A 16788-nucleotide genomic window follows, 5' to 3' on the forward strand; every position below is an offset into this window, starting at 1 on the left:
GGTCCCTGGGTAGTGCAGTGCGTCTTAAGTATGAACTGGAGCAATTGTCAACACCTCACCCCGCCCCCACAGTGCAAGCACTGACAGGCAGACCAGGATTGCGCCGGATGAATAGATGTCAATGCATTTCACGGGCCGGAAGACCGAGAGAACAGAGAGAGGGGTGATTGGAAGAGGGGTAAAACCCGCGCAGTCAAATTGGCTAAATGCTGGATGGACCCTGGATTTATCCTTATTGGATTTGTCCACCAATCGCTTAGCCCGCCAGAAGAAAAAGGTCGCCGATGGGCTGATCCATTAATCAATTTGAAATTACATGCGCACAATACTTCACGAGCATCTTTCATTCACGGCCGTCATATCATATATGTATGTATGTATGTATGTATGTATGTATGATGTTGTACGGTATGTATGTATGCTCAACGCTGGGTCGAGTGCAGAAAAATACTCAACATGGGTATCATGTTAACACAAAAGCATCAGAACAGAGAATCCACTCAGAAAATGAACCCTACCACGCCTCCTCAACATCGAGAAGCCACTTGCGAACTCCCTCGCGCAGCGTATTATCCGCCCCGGCCAACGTACGCTTGCGCTCGCGATCTGCTAGGCCGAGCTCCCCGTCCACATCCTCGCGGCAATGCTCCGCGGTCACACTGCGCACCACCTCTTCCAGCGCCCCGAGAACCAGCTTGCGACACTCAGTCCGAGGCACCTCGACAGGTCGGATTTCTTCCCGCGTGGGCGCTGGGGCATCCGATGCCTGCTTATCCTCCCCGCGACGACCACGGGATGGCGACGGCGCGCGCGAATGCACCATGGACGACGGTCCACTCTGTGCAAGCACCCTTTCAAGAGCATCGACAAGAGTGCCATCCAGATCCATCACGGGCTCTTCCACGAACCGTTCTTCAACCTCGGTAGGATAGAAATCGTCCATGGAGGAATTGTTGGATGTCTTGCTCGACCCAGTGGCGTGCGAGAAGAAGCTGGTGAGCTGCGAGGCCGAGACAGACCCGTTGGACACGTACCGCGGAGTGCCGGGCTGCGAGGGGAAAGACGACGTATACGCCTTGCGCGACGACCCATGTCCCACCAATTTACGCCTCAGTCGCAGTCGCTTCACTGTGAAATTCCGGACATCCGCAATCACGGTGGTCGCAACATCCACCCATCGTTCGGAACCATCGGCGTTGAGACACAGAGCTTGACTTGGTGTAGGCTCGGCTTGCATGGCGCGCTTGATATCGGCTTCCAGCGAAGCGTAGGGTCTCACAGCCTGCAGGAGGAAATCGTCATGGAAAGTTCGCAGCCAGCCAGCGACGTTGGTGTTGGGTCCATCATTGTCCTTGAGACTGCCGTGGAACCCGGAGACACTGCTCTGTGTAGATGCCATTGCATCCATACTAGTAACCGAGGTGCGGGTCTTCTTGGGAGAAGCCAGCGTGGAGTCCCCAGACGACGAAAGCGACAGGAACCCTGGGAGCGGCAGGTCCACATCCACCACGCCGTCATCTCCACGAACAGCCATCCTCAAGGATGACTCCCTGGTCTGGTCCGTGGTCGACGACAAATCCGGTGCGTCCTCCTCGAATGAGATATGACTGTTTGTCGCCGGAGGGATAGAGATATTGCCGCTCGTATTAGCTTTGGGTGCCGCCGCCATGGGTTCCTCCGCTGCTTCTTTGACCATCTGGGCAAGTGTCGGAGGGTTCCGTCTGGGTGGGTTCGTATAAGCAGACACCGATCGCTTGCGCGCTTCAGATGGCGCAGGGGCGTCACCAGCGTCTGATGACTCCTGGCGAGAGCTCCACAAGCCAGAGAATAATGTACCCCAGCGACCACTCGCGGGAGGAATCTGGCCATTGGCACAGGTTGCCGAGGTTTCGGACCGCCGCAGATTCTTTAGAAGAGTTTCTGACGCCAGGCTGTCACGTCCTTCGGTCACACTTGGATCCGACCCCATCCGCTCCGACCGGCTCTGCGAGGCGAAGTGCGGGACGGGAACGGTACTACTCGGAGTAGTGGTCGAAGTGGTGGCTGCACTCGTATTCCGCGGACGCATGTCTCTAGTATGGATAGGAACCCCTAAGGCTCGGATCGAGCGAGCATCTGAGCCCCTGCGCTTCGCACCAAAATCAGGCGGAATCATCGGCTCGGGTTCTTCCGCTGAACGATGGGCCGTCTCATTGGATGAAGCACTCACAGAACGCTGGTGCTGCTCTCTTTCATTAAGGTTGAGGCGCTGCGCACGAGACCGTCGTTCCATCACTCTCCGCAACGCCTCCTGTCGTAAGATAGGAACATTAGGCGGGCTCTGGGAGACAGCACGAGTCGACGCCGCAGTGCCAGGACGAATCGGAGACGGCAGGGGCTCGAAGCGCTGCTTGGGCGGCAAGAACGCCGCCAGTAAGAAAATAAGTCTTCTGGCAGTCATCTTATCCGGCGAGATGATCACGGTGCGATTAGCCAGTATCGGATCAGCGTCTTGCTGAGCCTTCTGTTGCAGATAGTGCCGCCGACGGTACCACTCCGGGCCCACGGCATTGAGCCACTCCGTATGGTTCCCCAAAAAGGCAGTGACCAAGACCAGGAAGAAGAAACTGTGGTCTTTGTCTCCGAGACTACGGATTATCGACCGCCCTTCTTCACGCCAGACGCCCCAGCGGCTCTGGCCTGTGACAACGTAAGGCATCTGCAGAGCCGTGCTAATGCGACGAGTGCTGCGGATGGCTTCGTCGCGAAGTTTGGAATTGATGGACAAAACATTGACCGGCAGATGAACAAAAGTCTGATTGGTCCTCTGCATATTCGGAGGCTTGGCCGGCTTCGGATGCGGCCCTGCCGAGGCGTCTACTTTCTTGAGTAAGAAGAGGATCTCGTTCCGAGACAGCCTCTCCAAATGGGACAACGTCCGGTTGATGATATCCCAATGATCAACCAACAGATCGATACGCTCATCCAAACTCGCAGGAGGAGATGCAAGCGACAGACTGTCCTCGAAGAAGCCTCCACGCCAACGATAGTCCGAGTCCAAGGAGCACGAGAGCCCTGGCTTGGGAGAGCCTGGACCTTGCGCAAACCGAGAGACCGGCCGCCCACCATTTCGGGATAAGAGCGGGATCTGGATTGTGATAGCGACCGCATACATGGGGGTTTTCTTCTCCTTGATCTTCTTGCGCTTCGAGACGTCCGGGAAGGGAAACCCTGGGCTCGGGAGAGCGTCGTGGGAGACTGAAGATGACAAGTCAGGCCTATCCGGAGGAGAGTCATCATCTCCGCCTTCGGGCAGATGCACACTGAACATCCTTGTCAACAGGATAGTAACCTTGGCAGGTGGTTTAGACTCATTACCCCGATCGGAGCCGCCAAACGTCGTGGAACTTCCTGTAGTATATGCTCGTGATAGAGAGCTACGTGCTGCCGGAGAGGCTGGCGAGGTTTGACTCGGTTCATCATCGGCGGAAATGATATGCATCTTGGTGGAGGAACCCTTGTAGCTGAAGGCACTGCTCCCGAAGATGCAGTTCAGCAACCCGGAGTCATTCGCATCCGTCGTGCCCCGGGAATGGCCACTTTCGGTGAAGTTCCCACCTGGCGCCAGCGTAGAGCTACGAACCCGTGCCCTCATGAACGCGCCAGAAGACATGGGCGGGGATCGCCGTGTCTCTGCGGCCGCAGACAGCGGGCTTGATTCCACAACCGATGACTGAGGCAGATAACCCCGCCGCGGGCCGCGAGTCAACGTGGAGAGCGTGCGGGCATGGCGGGTACCAGTATTTTCAAACACCTGTGGCTCCAAGCCCAGACCATGTGAGCCTTGTCCCTGCGGAGTGGCCCGGGTATCCAGCAACACGCAGGCATCCCGGTCTCCCAGCGCGTTCTGGGCGATTATCACACGGAAATCCTTCAGGTGGTCCAATTCGACGCCGCCACCACGATCATCATATCCACCGGCCGTCGAGGTATTCGGGGAATTGAAAGCGGTATGAAGGGGGTACGCGTGCGAGTTGGATCGGCGAAGAAGGCTAACGTCAGGATAAAGCAAGCCCGATGTATGTTCCTCCTCTGTGACCGATTCCAGTGGCTGTGGGTTCTTCGCGGAGTATGCCGTCGGATTGAGAGTGGCCGCTGCAGTATTCAATAGTCGACCGAGCATGATGATAACAATGGCTCGAAACGGAACTGCAGAGTAGGTAAAAGAGCGGGGAAGAAATCGCAAAGTCGATTACGCCGAAGCGTTCAAATAAAATGCGCCGATAAAACAAGCAGGAAACCAACAGTCAGACCGATCAACTAGACTGAGCTGCAGTTCCCCATGATTCAATTTCGCGAGAGAACGACCATGATCAGGCCGTAAATGGGATAAAGTGTGTGTTTCTGAGGGAGGTCGAGAGAAACACGCGTCGCTTGTATCGGTCGTCTTGAGAAGGGTAGTGGGTGGGGGGGGGGAAGTGGTTTAAGGTGGGATCCGTTCTCAGCAATTGAGAGTCAGTGGGTGGCGGTGAAGACCGGAACAGGACAAATCCCGATCAAACCGACCAGAAAGAGGAATTGGAATTGAGGGATGAGAGGAGGAGGGGGAGGAAGAAGAAAGAAGGAGGGGGGAGGTAAAGTAGAAGGGAATGGAACGAGGAAGGGAGAAAGAGGGGAGGTAAGAAGAGGTAAAGTAGTTAGAAAGTAAGTGGTGGTAGTGGTGGTGGTGGTGGTGGTGGAGGTGGTGGTGGAGGTGGAAGGTGGAGGGTGGAGGAAGAAGTGCCGTGGAAGGGAACAGTAAGTGGTGCGTGTGGTCTTCACTATCTACTATAAGTTAGTGCTATGAGTTACTATTAGTACTACCTACTAGACCACTACCGGTACTACTCCGGGCGTCGAGTTACTGAGGACTAGCGGTAGTTAATCTACTTTAGGCACTACTTTCCACTCCCACTCTCCCACTCTCCCGTCCCGATGCCGCCCGCGGGAGAGAAAGAGAGACGGAGGATTCATTCGAAGTGTATGAGTAGAAACGGAAAGGGCGGTGAAGGAACCACCACAACCACAACCATAACCACAACAATAACACGGGGCGAACAAGACGGGGTAAAAAAAAAAGGAAGGAATGAACACATGATCTCAGCCTCATCGCAGATCGCGGTCTATCGGGACTGCATCTTCTACTCCTTTTCTCTCCCTGTCAATCCTCTCTGGCTGCCCTGCAGACGGCCAAAAAAGGTCACACAAACCACCTCATCGTACATCGGCCAATCTTACCCATTCTTACCCATAGTACCAGTCATCTCCTGGTCTCCTTGGGCTCCGACATGGCGGTCCAACACCTCTGATTCCTCCATTCCCTCCGTGATGACGGCAACTTACAGCACTTGCTTGCAGCCAGCAACATCGCCCGCGCCTGCTTATCACCTCCAGGGCATTCTTCCTGGCCAACTGTCAGAAAAAGGATTATCAAACAGGCAATGTAGAAAGAGTTACACCAACATAATTGGTCCTTGGATTATCGTGACTGCCAGCAAATAAAAATAATAACAAGAAAAATAATAATCAACCTGCTAAACCATCCATGGTATATTTTGACCCCTCAATCCAATGATGACCGGAGAAAAGCAACAGAGTCCGGAGTACACGAATACTTTTCAACAAGCAAATCAGCGCTGCGTCTTACGCTTCACCTTGTCCACCAGCTTCTTCAGATCATCCGACCCCGCGTCTTTCGAAGCCTGCTTCTTCTGCTTCTTTGTCCGATCCTGGTTGCTGGGCGCCTCCTCCGCGTGGTCGTCCCGATCGCGGCGACGCTTGCGACCCTCCTCCAGCAGCGCCTTCATACCGGAAGTGGGCTTGAACTTGGGGTTGGTAGGATCGATGGCGAACTCGTGGCTCTCAAAGAGTCGGGAGAAACGAGGATCGTTGACCTCCATCTTGAAGTCATCCACCACGGGCTCCACCTGCTTAGCCTTGCCCTTGCCCTTCTTGCCCTTCTTACGAGCCTGCTTCTCGGCCTTCTCGATCTCAGTCATATCAAAGTGCTTGATACCCTTGTTGTTGTTGTCGTCAACCATGAGCAGCTCCAGCTCAGCGCGCTTAGCCGCGGCGGCGGCCTCCGCGGCCGCACGCTCTTCCCGCTTCTTGCGCTTCTCCTCCTTGCGACGAGCAGCGGCGGTAGCCTTTCCATCAGGGTCTTCGAAGAAGGGGTCATCGAAGCCCAGGTCTTCCTGCGGGGGCTGTTCCTCGGCGGTCGGCTTGGCATCGTTCTGCTCCACATCACTCGCGTCGCCATCGCCGCCCTGCTTGGTAGCCTTGAGCTTCTCCTTTCTGCGCTTCTTTCTCTCGCGTTCCTTGCGAATGTACCGCTCGATCGTAGTCTCCTCAATCTGAGGTTCGTTCTCAAAGATGCTGTCGCGGGTGGGCTCGCCCGCAAGTCCGGAGGTGAAAGTCACTTCCATCTCACCCACGGGTCCGTCGGACTTGGAGGATTTAGTAGGCTCGGCACTCAGCCCTAACAGCGCGCGCATGCGCTGTCTCTCTTCCTCCTTCTTGGAGATGTTTGTGCTCGACCCCTCGCCCTGCGTAGCATCCATGACTTCCACTCCGCCGTCCTCCTCCTCATCATCCGAGCTGTCGCTCGCGAGATAGGCCTTCAGATCGTTCTCATCGATATCCTTGCGGCTGCCACGGAAGGCGCGGGCCTGGGCCTCCTTGCGCGACTTGTCCTCCATATCCCAGGTCAACTTGACCTTACTGTGCTGCAGGGCGTCGGTGACGAACTCGTTGGGCTGGTAACCGTCGGGGATGCGCTTGCACTCGTCGCGGGGTCTGTCGTCGTCGAAGTCGGTCTCGTCCGGCACGAAGCGGAGGTCGAAGAAGTTGGCACTAGACAGATACTCGGCGCCATCGACGAGGTCGTAGACATGCTTGGCGACCTCCTTGGAGGAGAAGGTCAAGATAGCGTAGAAGTAGCGTAGACGCTCGAGCTGGTACTTGCGGAGCTTGGTGGAGTTGAACTCCTCGCCCTTATCCTCCTTGAGCATGGACTTCTTGATCTTCTCCTCCTCCTCATCCGAATCCAACTCCTCCTCCTCGTCATCATCGAACCCCTCAAAATCTTCGCCATCATCATCACCATCCCCCCCTTCTTCGAACTCGCAAAAATCTCCTTGGGGGGCCCCTCCATCTCCTCGCGCTCCATGCGCTCCTTGCCAAATTCACTCGGATAGACCGAGACCTTCAACACGCGACCACCAGCAGGCACGAAGCTCGAAAACACAGCCATCAAATCCTCGGCGCGGATATTGTCCCAATCAAGATTAACCACCGCAATGCGGTCCGTGACCTCCCCAGTCGGGACATCGCGCTGCTGCTTATCCGGGAACTCCAACTCCTCACCCCCAAGCTGTTCACCATCACCCTCACCCTCACCCTCATCTTCGGTATCATCCTCATCATCCGAACTCTCCTCCTCCGAAGACGAAGACTCGAACCCCCCATCGCGAGCGGGATCATACTTCTCCGCCCGCCGCAACTCCGCCAACACCTCCTCATCATCCGCCACACTGCCCTCCACCTCTTCCCCTTCACTGGCATCATCTTCGTCATCCTCCAACCGATAGAACCGCTCCAGCTGCTTCTTCGTATCATCCCGGGCCAATTTCCGCCCGTACCGATCCACCGCCGCGTTGCGCGAGAAGTCCTTGTCGCGCAGCATGTGCGCAAACCGCTTGTCGAGCTTCACGTGCGTGTGCCGTTTGCTGGGGAGGCGGTACCGCGGGTCGTTCTGGATGTTGGCGAAGCGGGGGTCGGCTGGACATCAAACACACAGGCGTCGATTAGCATTCAGTACATGATTGCCGTAGATGCTCAGCTGGAGTGATTCCACACAGCCGCAATCAAAAACGAAACGAAACGAAACGCAAAGGTGAAGGGCAAAGCATACTGATAACCGGGGCATCTCCGCCGGCGCCGCCGCCGGAGGAGGACTTTTTGCTTTTCTTCTTGTCGGGCATTGTGCGTATCTTTTGGGGGTCAGAATCTGTAGTTAGAGGAATAGGTGATGGAGAACCAATAAAGGAGGAAAGAAGTAGTTTTCGTGCTGGCAGTGGTAGTTGTGGTGGGTTTTGATTTCACCGAAGTTGCAAGAAAGTGATGGCAGGATAATTTTTTGGGCGGAGCGGGAAACCACCGTCTGGTTTGGCAAAACTCAAAAGACTCTTCGGTCGCTGCGCCGGTCGCCGCACCGCCGACCGCCGCCGCTGCCCTTGGGATTGTGTGGTCCGTGCGCTGGGCTTTTTCTCCGTACTGTACTTTGGGATGATGATGAGGTACTATAGAGCTTTTCATGCAGGTTGATGGTGAATATTGATGAGGATTTTTATTCTGTAGGGGCAGGTTATTCAGACAGAGCTGTTCAAGGAGTTCACTTTGGTGAATTGCCGATCCTCTAATTTTACACCCTGTATTCTCACGAAGCTAAGACCGGTATCCAATTATATAGTTTCACCATTTCAAGACTGACTCTCATTTTATGCTACTTGCAACTTGCAAGCAAGATAAACATCATCATCATCAGATCATAACACAGATCCTGGTATTATATTAAGCAATATAGGCAGGTGCCGGGTGCTCCAGTGTATCATAGCAAGGCGCAGGCCCCAAAGCGTTCAGGTCATGACAGTCATTCCAAGGAGGCACAAGATCCGTATGTGCACATGTTGCCCCATCCCCATCCCCCGTCGACCCCAGCAGCTTCGGATGCAGGATATGGTCCCCGTACAGCGGCGGCGGCTCTCGAATGTCATGGATCGTCTTGTTGCAGATGGATCCATCCTGTCCGATCACCGAGGGGGTCATGTAGATGCAGAACGGGATGGATTTGGCCGTCTGCGACAGTGTGAGCGTCAGTCTTTCGTCCGACCTTGACATGCACCCGGCAAACATACCTCAGTAAAGACCTTCCCGGTGGCATCCTGGAACTCGGCGCTAACCACCAATCGATGGCTGATCTTGATGCGCTTCGTCGCGGTCGTCTGCGAGCAGGAATCGAAGCTCGGGGGCAGGCAAGCCAGCTTGCTGATGCACCATTCTGTCGCCGCGGCAGAGTCGCTTTGGGAGTCATCGGCGTGCCCCCCCGTGACTTCGAATCGCTCCGTGAAGATGGTGTGGTTCTTCAGGGATGTGATCGAGTAGATGTTGTCGCGCGCCGACTGTGCCGCCGTGGCGTCCAGGCGGATGAAGTGCTTTTCAGCGACCTTGACGGTGATGGCGAGAAGTTTGACATCCTTGGACACGGCTGTGAATTGGCAGTCAACGGGGAACCGGGAGCCGAAGGGGATGTAATGGCTGGGCATCGAGACCGAGTACTGCAGTTTCTGGTCGAAGCTTCCTCCTACTGTCTTCACAGGGTGTCAGCCTGAGGGTTTCACATCACAGCGACGAGCTGCAGTCACATACCGGCGAAAAGTCCGACGTCAGGTAGTTCGCCTCCAGGTCTGAATCGTGGTAGATCCGGATGGGTTTCGAGACCACGAGATTTCTCCTGTATCGGAACGCCACCGTCGCCTCGACCTTGTACGAGTGGTAATTGTGCTTGACACCCGTCACCGTCTCGAGGAACTTGCGCGGTAGCGGGATGTCAAAGGGGAACTCATGCTGTCCTTCTGGCATAGGAAAGGAGCCCAGCGTCTTGGACGAGGCGAGTACTTGCTTGTGTTCGCATGTGCTTTGCACGCGGTCTTCGGCGATCATGAAGCCATCGCGAGGGCTGGAAGCAGCGCAGTCAGCATTGCGCTTTTGAGAGGGAAAAAAAGAGTCAGACTCGATCAGATAACGTACACATGGAGCATTCCTTTCAGTTTCACTTTGATGCTCTTGATGCGCACACCTGGGGGAAAAGCAACGTTGAACGACCCGGTTATCGAAGGAGCCGTCGCTGAATTCCGTGCCTCGGGCATGAATATGCATGATTGGTCAAGCCTAGAGAGTGTGTTTCACATGGAAGTTGTGTTAGTGGTTTGCCTGATATCTAAGCGACGCAGCTACGAAAGGACAGAGGGGGAAAAAGTGATTACCTGAGATCATAGCTGGTTATCTTCTGACGAAACATCAACAAGGCGGGCTACTGAGAAAATTTCAGTATGGTTCCGGTGGTGATGCTGGTGCGAGAAGCAAGTACAACTGATCGGTTATAAAGAATGAAGCCTTGGAGGTTGCGCATTCTTGAACCCTGGCTTCTATACTTCTCCTTGCATTGATGGTAGCATCCCGCAAGCACGCGGACTACCCCAATCGGGGCTAAAAGCTTTAATTTTCTTCATCGCCATTACATCACCTCCCAATGGAGGACGGGAAACATCGTCACTGGAGCCATCCCTGGGGGAGGTTGTCACGACCGGCCTGCTGCGAAGGGGGTGATGGTGCTTTCCTGGGATCTGCGGCATCTCGAACAGTCAGAAAGATTCGAGGAGGCTGTCTGTACGCGTACTATGCTTTCTTGGCTCGCTAAGGGGTTCAATGATTTGCTCGTATGCAAATGTGTGTGACACAGGAGGGCAAGCCACCAGACCAGAGATCACTGGCGACGATGTAACTATGAAAGTGATGCCTGAGGTTCTGCCAAGGGCGAGCTCGAGTACTGCGTCCCCTGACAAAAAGGGGTCACATGATGGTCTCAGTCACAGCCCTCTTTCGAGACATTGACTCTTCTGTACATGACCTGAGCTCGTTGTACAACTGGGCGCGTGCATATCGCGCAAAATAGAGATTCTCAACCCCTCATTGCCCGCCTTAAGGGGAGCCTGGATGATAGCCGGTGGTAAAGACGCCAGTGGCCAGTGCAAAAAGAGCCAACGATGACCACTCAGTATTTATGCATAGTCGAATTCTCGAACCAAGTATTCGTCTGATAGCCACGAATTGTCACAATGTGGCCTGCGACGCGACTTGTACTGTCTCCTTTGCCCCACCCAGTCAAGGTAGTCACGCGGGATCCCATTTTCGACGACGACCCCACCCTTAATGAAATGTGGAATAGCACTGCATAAATCGATGGGACAGCGGGCTTAGGGCTTCGAGGTTTTCTTGTCTGGTGTTCTAGGTTTGTAGAATGAAAGGTGTGGTTGTTCTTATCTCTGGCGAGGACGAGCGTCTGCGTAATACACTTCAGGGAGAGTTTGGGTTTAGGGCCAGTAGCGGGCAGTAGCGGGCAGTGAATTGGTAAGTATGCTGTTCCGTGTGAGATGGCCAGGTCAGTCTAATTTCAGAATTCGTTCCGTGTTCGTCTCAATGCTCATGTATCTCGTCATTATTGGTACTACTATGCACATATATAGAACATTATGTATGGGTGGTAAGCCGAATAAAGTGATCCTCTCAGTGGTGATATATACTTTTCCGTTCTTTCAGCAGCCGAAATACCTCTTCTCGATCCAGCGCGGCTCGCGTTCCTCTTCAATCCGCCCGACAACCACCCGAACATTGGGATAGACGGCGCTGAGTCGCTTGAGACCAATCTTACCGGCCGCACAGGTGACGAACACAATCCGCTCTTCGCGCACGCCGTGGTCGATCAGCACGCGGACGGCCATCAGGGCAGCACCTCCGCTCGACATTTGCGGGTCCAGAAGCATGACATTCTCGTGCTCCTCAATCCCGGGAGGCAGCTTGAGGTAGTGGAGCTCTGGCTCTTCGTTCTTTTCATTTGTCTGGATAAGTACACGACCGGTGATGCAGTCGGGAATGGTGCGCTTGAGGGCGGTCTCGAGGCAGGATCCGCCCCGCAAGATGGCGACGGCGGAAACCGTGCCGGCTTGATTCAAGCCTTGGTAGGAGTTGTCGTGTGGAGTATGCACTTCCTTGGGGATATAGTTGGTCACATCCAAGGCTCTGTCACAGTGATTCGATAATTAGTCGATTGCCTCTATGCGTTGATGGAGATGCCCACTTACTTCTCGATCAGTAGGGCAGCAAGGCGGTCGAAGTAGAACACAAAGTCGACCTGCTCTGTTGCAGGATCTTGCAGGATCGTGTTCATGCCGATGAATTGTGGTGTTTCATGCATGACGACAACGTTGGGAGACAGTTTCTCCTCCGAGGCAAGGAGACCGAGACGAGTGAGTTCTGCACTGTGCTTCTCGGACTTCTCTTCCAGATTGCCTTGAATGTGTTTCACAACCATGTCTGCGCAATTAGTCTGGAGACAGCGCACGGCATGGCTTAGGCTTACCGATAGCGGTTCTGTTCTCGATTCCACGAGGGATGATGAGATCTAAAAACTGGTCAGTCTAAGACAAGAGCAATTAGTGGATCTCTGAGCTCACCTGATACTGCTCGTTGAGGTTCGACATATTTCTTGTAAGAGGGCTTGACATAGGTGAACCACTGCTTGATGATTCCCTCGATGTCTCTTCCGCGCTCACGGACATCACGCATGACTAGCGGTGATTTAGTCATTGCACAGCACAAGAACGTGAATGATGCAGGGGCTTACTTCTGCGTCCCAGACAAATGTCCATATCGGCCTCTACGAAGATCTGTACAATGGTAAGCGTGTATGCGACCTGAAGAGCGAAGACAGCCCACCTTGACATCCAACAGTTCCATGATGCGCGGGTCATGCAAAGCCAAGATACCCTCCAAGATGATCACGTGCGGGGAGTAAAGTGTCGTTGTCTGGGGCTCACGTTGGTGTTTGGCAAACGAATATACAGGAATGTCTGCCTTCTTTCTGAATGATTTGAACCAGACCGGTCAGCTTCATAGGGAGTGTGGTATATGTTGATGATAACACCAAGGATGGTCACTGTACCCTTGCTTCAAATCCCGCAGGGTCTGCACCAAGACATCGAAATCTAACGACTCGGGACAGTCGAAGTCATAATCATTGGCATGGGCTCTGGCATGCTCCTCTGGAGTTAAGCTTTTATAGAAGGAGTCCTGTACCACAGCACCGTCAGAAACCAATCATATTGCACACATGGAAACCCCGATAGACCGATAGGCGAGCTATTCGGGTACTGATAGATGAGATGTACCATTACGAGAATCACCACCCATGGCAGATTCAGTGACTTGACAATCTCCATTGCCACCGAAGTCTTGCCAGACCCTGAGCTGCCCGCAATACCAATAATGCTCAAATCAGCCCATGGTGGCGAGTACTTCTTATCCTTGTCCGTGGCAGACGAAAACACCGGTGAGATGGACTGCATGATTTAGATATTCCTCCCCGAGGAATTGACGGACCAAGATACGAATCAGATGAATTCAGAGGAGGCACTGGTACTCATAACAAGGGAGTGGGGGGAAGACAGTGAGGGGAGGGAAGAAGAAAAAAATAAGAGTCCCCGATTGATTGTCTCAGGATAAGGCTTTGGGGGAGGGACCCGATAAGACGGAGAGGGGAATTGGCAGGCGATACACGATACTTTAGACTGCCAAAAGCACCAAAAGCATCCAGTGATCGCCGCTTGACTTCTTTAAGGTTAGCCTCGGTCCGTGACCTTCGCTTGCGGTTTTAGGCTTAGCCAGCTGCACGTGACCTAACAGCTCCCGCCGCATTTCCTTAATTTCTGTCCGCCTGATTTCTTCCTCCGCTTCTCTTCTCTTCTCTTCTTCTTTCACACACTCCCCTTTCTTAGAGGTCACCTCATGGCTCGCGCCTGCGAAGCTCTCCATCTTCACAGACCGCCGGTGACTCAGTACCAAGGAAGTTGATCTTGCTCCAATTGCAGTTATGTCTTCAGCAAACTACGTATGCGCCCTGATGTGTCGTGCATGCGTCGTTGCTTGGTTTTAACGGGAAACAGATGTCTCCCTCTTCCCCAACAGCAACGCCGACATGGCGTCAGTTTGAGCGGAAGGTTGATGAGGTGAAGCCGTCCAAAACGTGAGTTGACCTTGCCGACGCTTTTTTGTCCTTTTCGTTTGATGCTTTTATGATGATCTTGAAAATCAAGTTGGGAATCTCTCTGAATCAATGTGAGGAGAAAATATTTAACTTGTGTCACTGAACCTTCGTCAACGCGCATTGTTATTCGTGATCTTCCGGTTATGATCGTGTGCTAACACGCTTGTGTTGAAAGTGATATCAATTATCTGGTTATGGACTACCTCATCACCAATGGCTACCCCGCTGCGGCGAAGAAATTCGCGCTCGAGGCCAATATCCAACCCAGAGCAGATATCGAGGCGATTCAAGAAAGAGTTGAAATTCGTACTGCGATTCATGCCGGGAATATTCAAACCGCCATTGAGAAGATCAACGAGCTCAACCCTCAGGTAAGAAACATCCTCTCACTGCACAACCCCACCCTCCTTCGTATGATTAGATCAGTTTCATGCACCACTCGGAACAATCCTTCGGGATTTGGTCGATAAACACTCATCATCATCAAGAACTTTGTATGATTCGAAGTCACTTCTATCATGTGTACTACATCTCGGTTGTGGGAGCATCCTCGCTAACTTACACCGAAACAGATATTGGATGAAAATCCTCCCCTGCACTTTGCCCTGTTGCGTCTGCAGCTGGTCGAGCTTATCCGCTCGTGCACTTCCACTCCTGATGGAGACATCAGCCCAGCACTAGAGTTTGCGACCTCGCAGCTCGCTCCCCGGGCACCCACCAACCCTCAATTCCTGGAAGATCTCGAACGGACCCTTGCGCTCCTGATCTTTCCGTCCGATAATCTCTCTCCATCCCTTGCCCCCCTTCTACAACCCGAGCTCCGTAAAGATATTGCCAACCGTGTGAACGAGGCCATCCTGCAAACCCAGGGTGACTGTAAAGAAGCGCGCCTGCGCAACCTGGTTAAGCTACGCGCGTGGGCGGAAAACAAGGCCCGCGAGGCTAAGAAGGACATTCCTGACAAGCTGAGTTTAGGGTTAGGGGACAGTAACTCCAGCACGTCCAGTACCCACGACAACAGTAATGCCGGCACGAGCCAGAATGGCTCGTCCAACGACACTGTAATGACCAATAGTGGGGACGTTGACCCAATGATCTCGTGATCGCCCTGGCGGTGATGTCTTTGCACGTTATTCTGTTGGTTGCCAGCATGGAGTTTGGAGCGATGTTTGATTTCGGTCTGGGACGTTAACTTGAGCTTAAATTTAGTGGTTCATCATTCCTGGTTTGGTCCTGAGTGTAGCTGCCGTGGCTGACTGTCTGGCTTGCGGTTCGACTGCATTGACGGTCTGGTTGCTTGACCATTGTCATGGCTATTTCGTCATGGTGCATCTGTCAGTTTAAGCATATCCCATATCCGCCTGCCTATAGCTCGTTATATACACCACAGCGCCAGAACAGCCCTTGAATTGATGGAATACAATTGATGCACATAAGCAATAGCCAAGGATCAACACTACAGCTCCGTAGCTATCAGCAAGCCTTCACCATACCACAAGATAAACAACTACTACTCATTCAATCTTCAACTTCGAACAAGAAGTGACAGCAATATCAACAACCATCAAATTCAGTACCCAACGCCCATCATGCTAAACCTTCAGCTAGTAACAAATCAATCCCATCCCGCAGGAAGGGCTCAAACCCACATCCTCATCGCGGCACTCAAAGACGTACAACCTCCCCCTCCCAGCAAACAACCATATATACATCACCACCACCCACCCCTCCAACCCACTGAACCCCATCAACAAAATCCAAATCCAAACTCAAAACCAACTACTCTCATTCCCCCACCTTCACCACCCACCCAACAAAAAAGAAATCAGCCCGAATTCCTTTCAGTCAAGTGTCAATCAGCAACAACGGAAAGAAGAAAATTACCGCCTCTTCGTCCCCCGCAACACAATGCCCCCCACCACGCCAGCCGCCAACGCCAACCCGCCCACAATCGCAATCCCCAGGAGTCCCTCCTTGGATACCTTCTCCTCGATCAGGGACCCCAGACTGGCCGCTTGCAGGTTGGCGGGCTCTTTTTCCAGGAGGAGGTCGTTGTAGCGCCGCGCCTCGCCGTAGTTGCCCAGCTTGTAGTTGCCCAGCGCCAGGTAGTAGAGGCATTCGCGGCGGCGCTCGGGCGCGGCCCGGAAGATCTCGGAGAGGAGGCGCACGCCTTCTTGTTGGTCGGTGCGGGAGGAGGATTTGATGAGACCCTATTTTCGGGGTGATTAGCCGGGGGAAAGAAGAAGAGGGGGGTGTGGGGATGATAGGCATGCTGTGGGTTGCTGGGTTGGGTTGGATTGGGCTTCGGTCATAGACAAGACAAGTATGGGAGGGGCACATACCCAGGCGAGGTTGAACTTGGTCTGGATGCCGACGTAGTCGCCTTCTTTCTCGTACTGGGCGCGCAGGACTTGGAGTTCGGCCGGCTTGAGCGGGCTATATTGTCATCGAGAAGTGTTTAGCTTGGGTCCGGGATGCGGGGGAAGGATTGTTTTGGTCGAATATGGAGGAAAGGACAATACCTCTCTGCGTCCGCGGCATCTGCATCAGAAACGCTGGTTGTTAGATAAGGTCAAGTCTGCGGGGAAGATGGCTTCTTTTTTTTTGTTTTGATGACGATGGGAAAGCTTACATGGTAGGTTGGAGCCCATGGTTTCTGATTTCGTGGTTGTGTTTAATGTTACTGCTCTTGGGGAAATACCAAGCGTAAAAAGCAGAACACAAGGACCGATGGATGGTGAAGGGGGATGTGATCTTTGGCGGAGGCAACTCAGTTTCAACTCGACTTGACTTGCTCTCGGTCTCGCTCCATCTCCAGTGGCATCCCGTGACGCCAGCCAGTGTCGTCAGGTTTTGTGGCGGTGCCGCCTAACAAGTGGCTTGGCGGGGGA

General features: G+C 53.6%; 6 protein-coding genes across 6 annotated transcripts; 1 reads left to right on the top strand and 5 right to left on the bottom strand.

Annotated features, from left to right (window-relative positions):
• Positions 1 to 320: 320 nt before the first annotated feature.
• ASPACDRAFT_125096 (uncharacterized protein) lies at positions 321 to 4455 on the bottom strand. Its single transcript, XM_020196788.1, has one exon. The coding sequence runs from the start codon at positions 4160 to 4162 to the stop codon at positions 515 to 517; it is 3648 nt and encodes a 1215-aa protein (XP_020052823.1). The 5' UTR covers positions 4163 to 4455; the 3' UTR covers positions 321 to 514.
• Positions 4456 to 5648: 1193 nt separating this feature from the next.
• Positions 5649 to 8000, bottom strand: ASPACDRAFT_125098 (pre-rRNA-processing protein ESF1; the record flags this gene model as incomplete). The annotated part of the gene is made up of 3 exons (XM_020196789.1): positions 5649 to 7129; positions 7207 to 7797; positions 7931 to 8000. 3 exons carry the CDS (start codon positions 7998 to 8000, stop codon positions 5649 to 5651), a joined length of 2142 nt encoding a protein of 713 aa, XP_020052824.1.
• A 563-nt stretch (positions 8001 to 8563) lies between these two features.
• Positions 8564 to 10246, bottom strand: ASPACDRAFT_125099 (uncharacterized protein). The gene is made up of 5 exons (XM_020196790.1): positions 10062 to 10246; positions 9826 to 9966; positions 9445 to 9754; positions 8934 to 9386; positions 8564 to 8874 (listed from the first exon to the last, which is right to left on the bottom strand). The coding sequence occupies exons 2-5, from the start codon at positions 9942 to 9944 to the stop codon at positions 8590 to 8592; spliced, it is 1167 nt and encodes a 388-aa protein (XP_020052825.1). The 5' UTR covers positions 9945 to 9966; positions 10062 to 10246; the 3' UTR covers positions 8564 to 8589.
• Positions 10247 to 11277: 1031 nt separating this feature from the next.
• Positions 11278 to 13282, bottom strand: ASPACDRAFT_81191 (uridine kinase family protein). Its single transcript, XM_020205815.1, has 8 exons — positions 13023 to 13282; positions 12797 to 12924; positions 12571 to 12715; positions 12479 to 12521; positions 12309 to 12422; positions 12215 to 12256; positions 11937 to 12168; positions 11278 to 11874 (listed from the first exon to the last, which is right to left on the bottom strand). Exons 1-8 carry the CDS (start codon positions 13197 to 13199, stop codon positions 11391 to 11393), a joined length of 1365 nt encoding a protein of 454 aa, XP_020052826.1. The 5' UTR covers positions 13200 to 13282; the 3' UTR covers positions 11278 to 11390.
• A 407-nt stretch (positions 13283 to 13689) lies between these two features.
• ASPACDRAFT_125103 (uncharacterized protein) lies at positions 13690 to 15087 on the top strand. Its single transcript, XM_020196791.1, has 3 exons — positions 13690 to 13876; positions 14073 to 14268; positions 14470 to 15087. The coding sequence occupies exons 1-3, from the start codon at positions 13797 to 13799 to the stop codon at positions 14998 to 15000; spliced, it is 807 nt and encodes a 268-aa protein (XP_020052827.1). The 5' UTR covers positions 13690 to 13796; the 3' UTR covers positions 15001 to 15087.
• A 358-nt stretch (positions 15088 to 15445) lies between these two features.
• On the bottom strand, positions 15446 to 16695 carry ASPACDRAFT_81195 (mitochondrial fission 1 protein). Its single transcript, XM_020205816.1, has 4 exons — positions 16530 to 16695; positions 16420 to 16438; positions 16240 to 16333; positions 15446 to 16107 (listed from the first exon to the last, which is right to left on the bottom strand). Exons 1-4 carry the CDS (start codon positions 16546 to 16548, stop codon positions 15778 to 15780), a joined length of 462 nt encoding a protein of 153 aa, XP_020052828.1. The 5' UTR covers positions 16549 to 16695; the 3' UTR covers positions 15446 to 15777.
• Positions 16696 to 16788: the final 93 nt, after the last annotated feature.

The sequence above is a fragment of the Aspergillus aculeatus genome (genome assembly GCF_001890905.1).
Source record: "Aspergillus aculeatus ATCC 16872 unplaced genomic scaffold ASPACscaffold_16, whole genome shotgun sequence".
NCBI classification, from domain to species: Eukaryota; Fungi; Ascomycota; class Eurotiomycetes; order Eurotiales; family Aspergillaceae; genus Aspergillus; species Aspergillus aculeatus.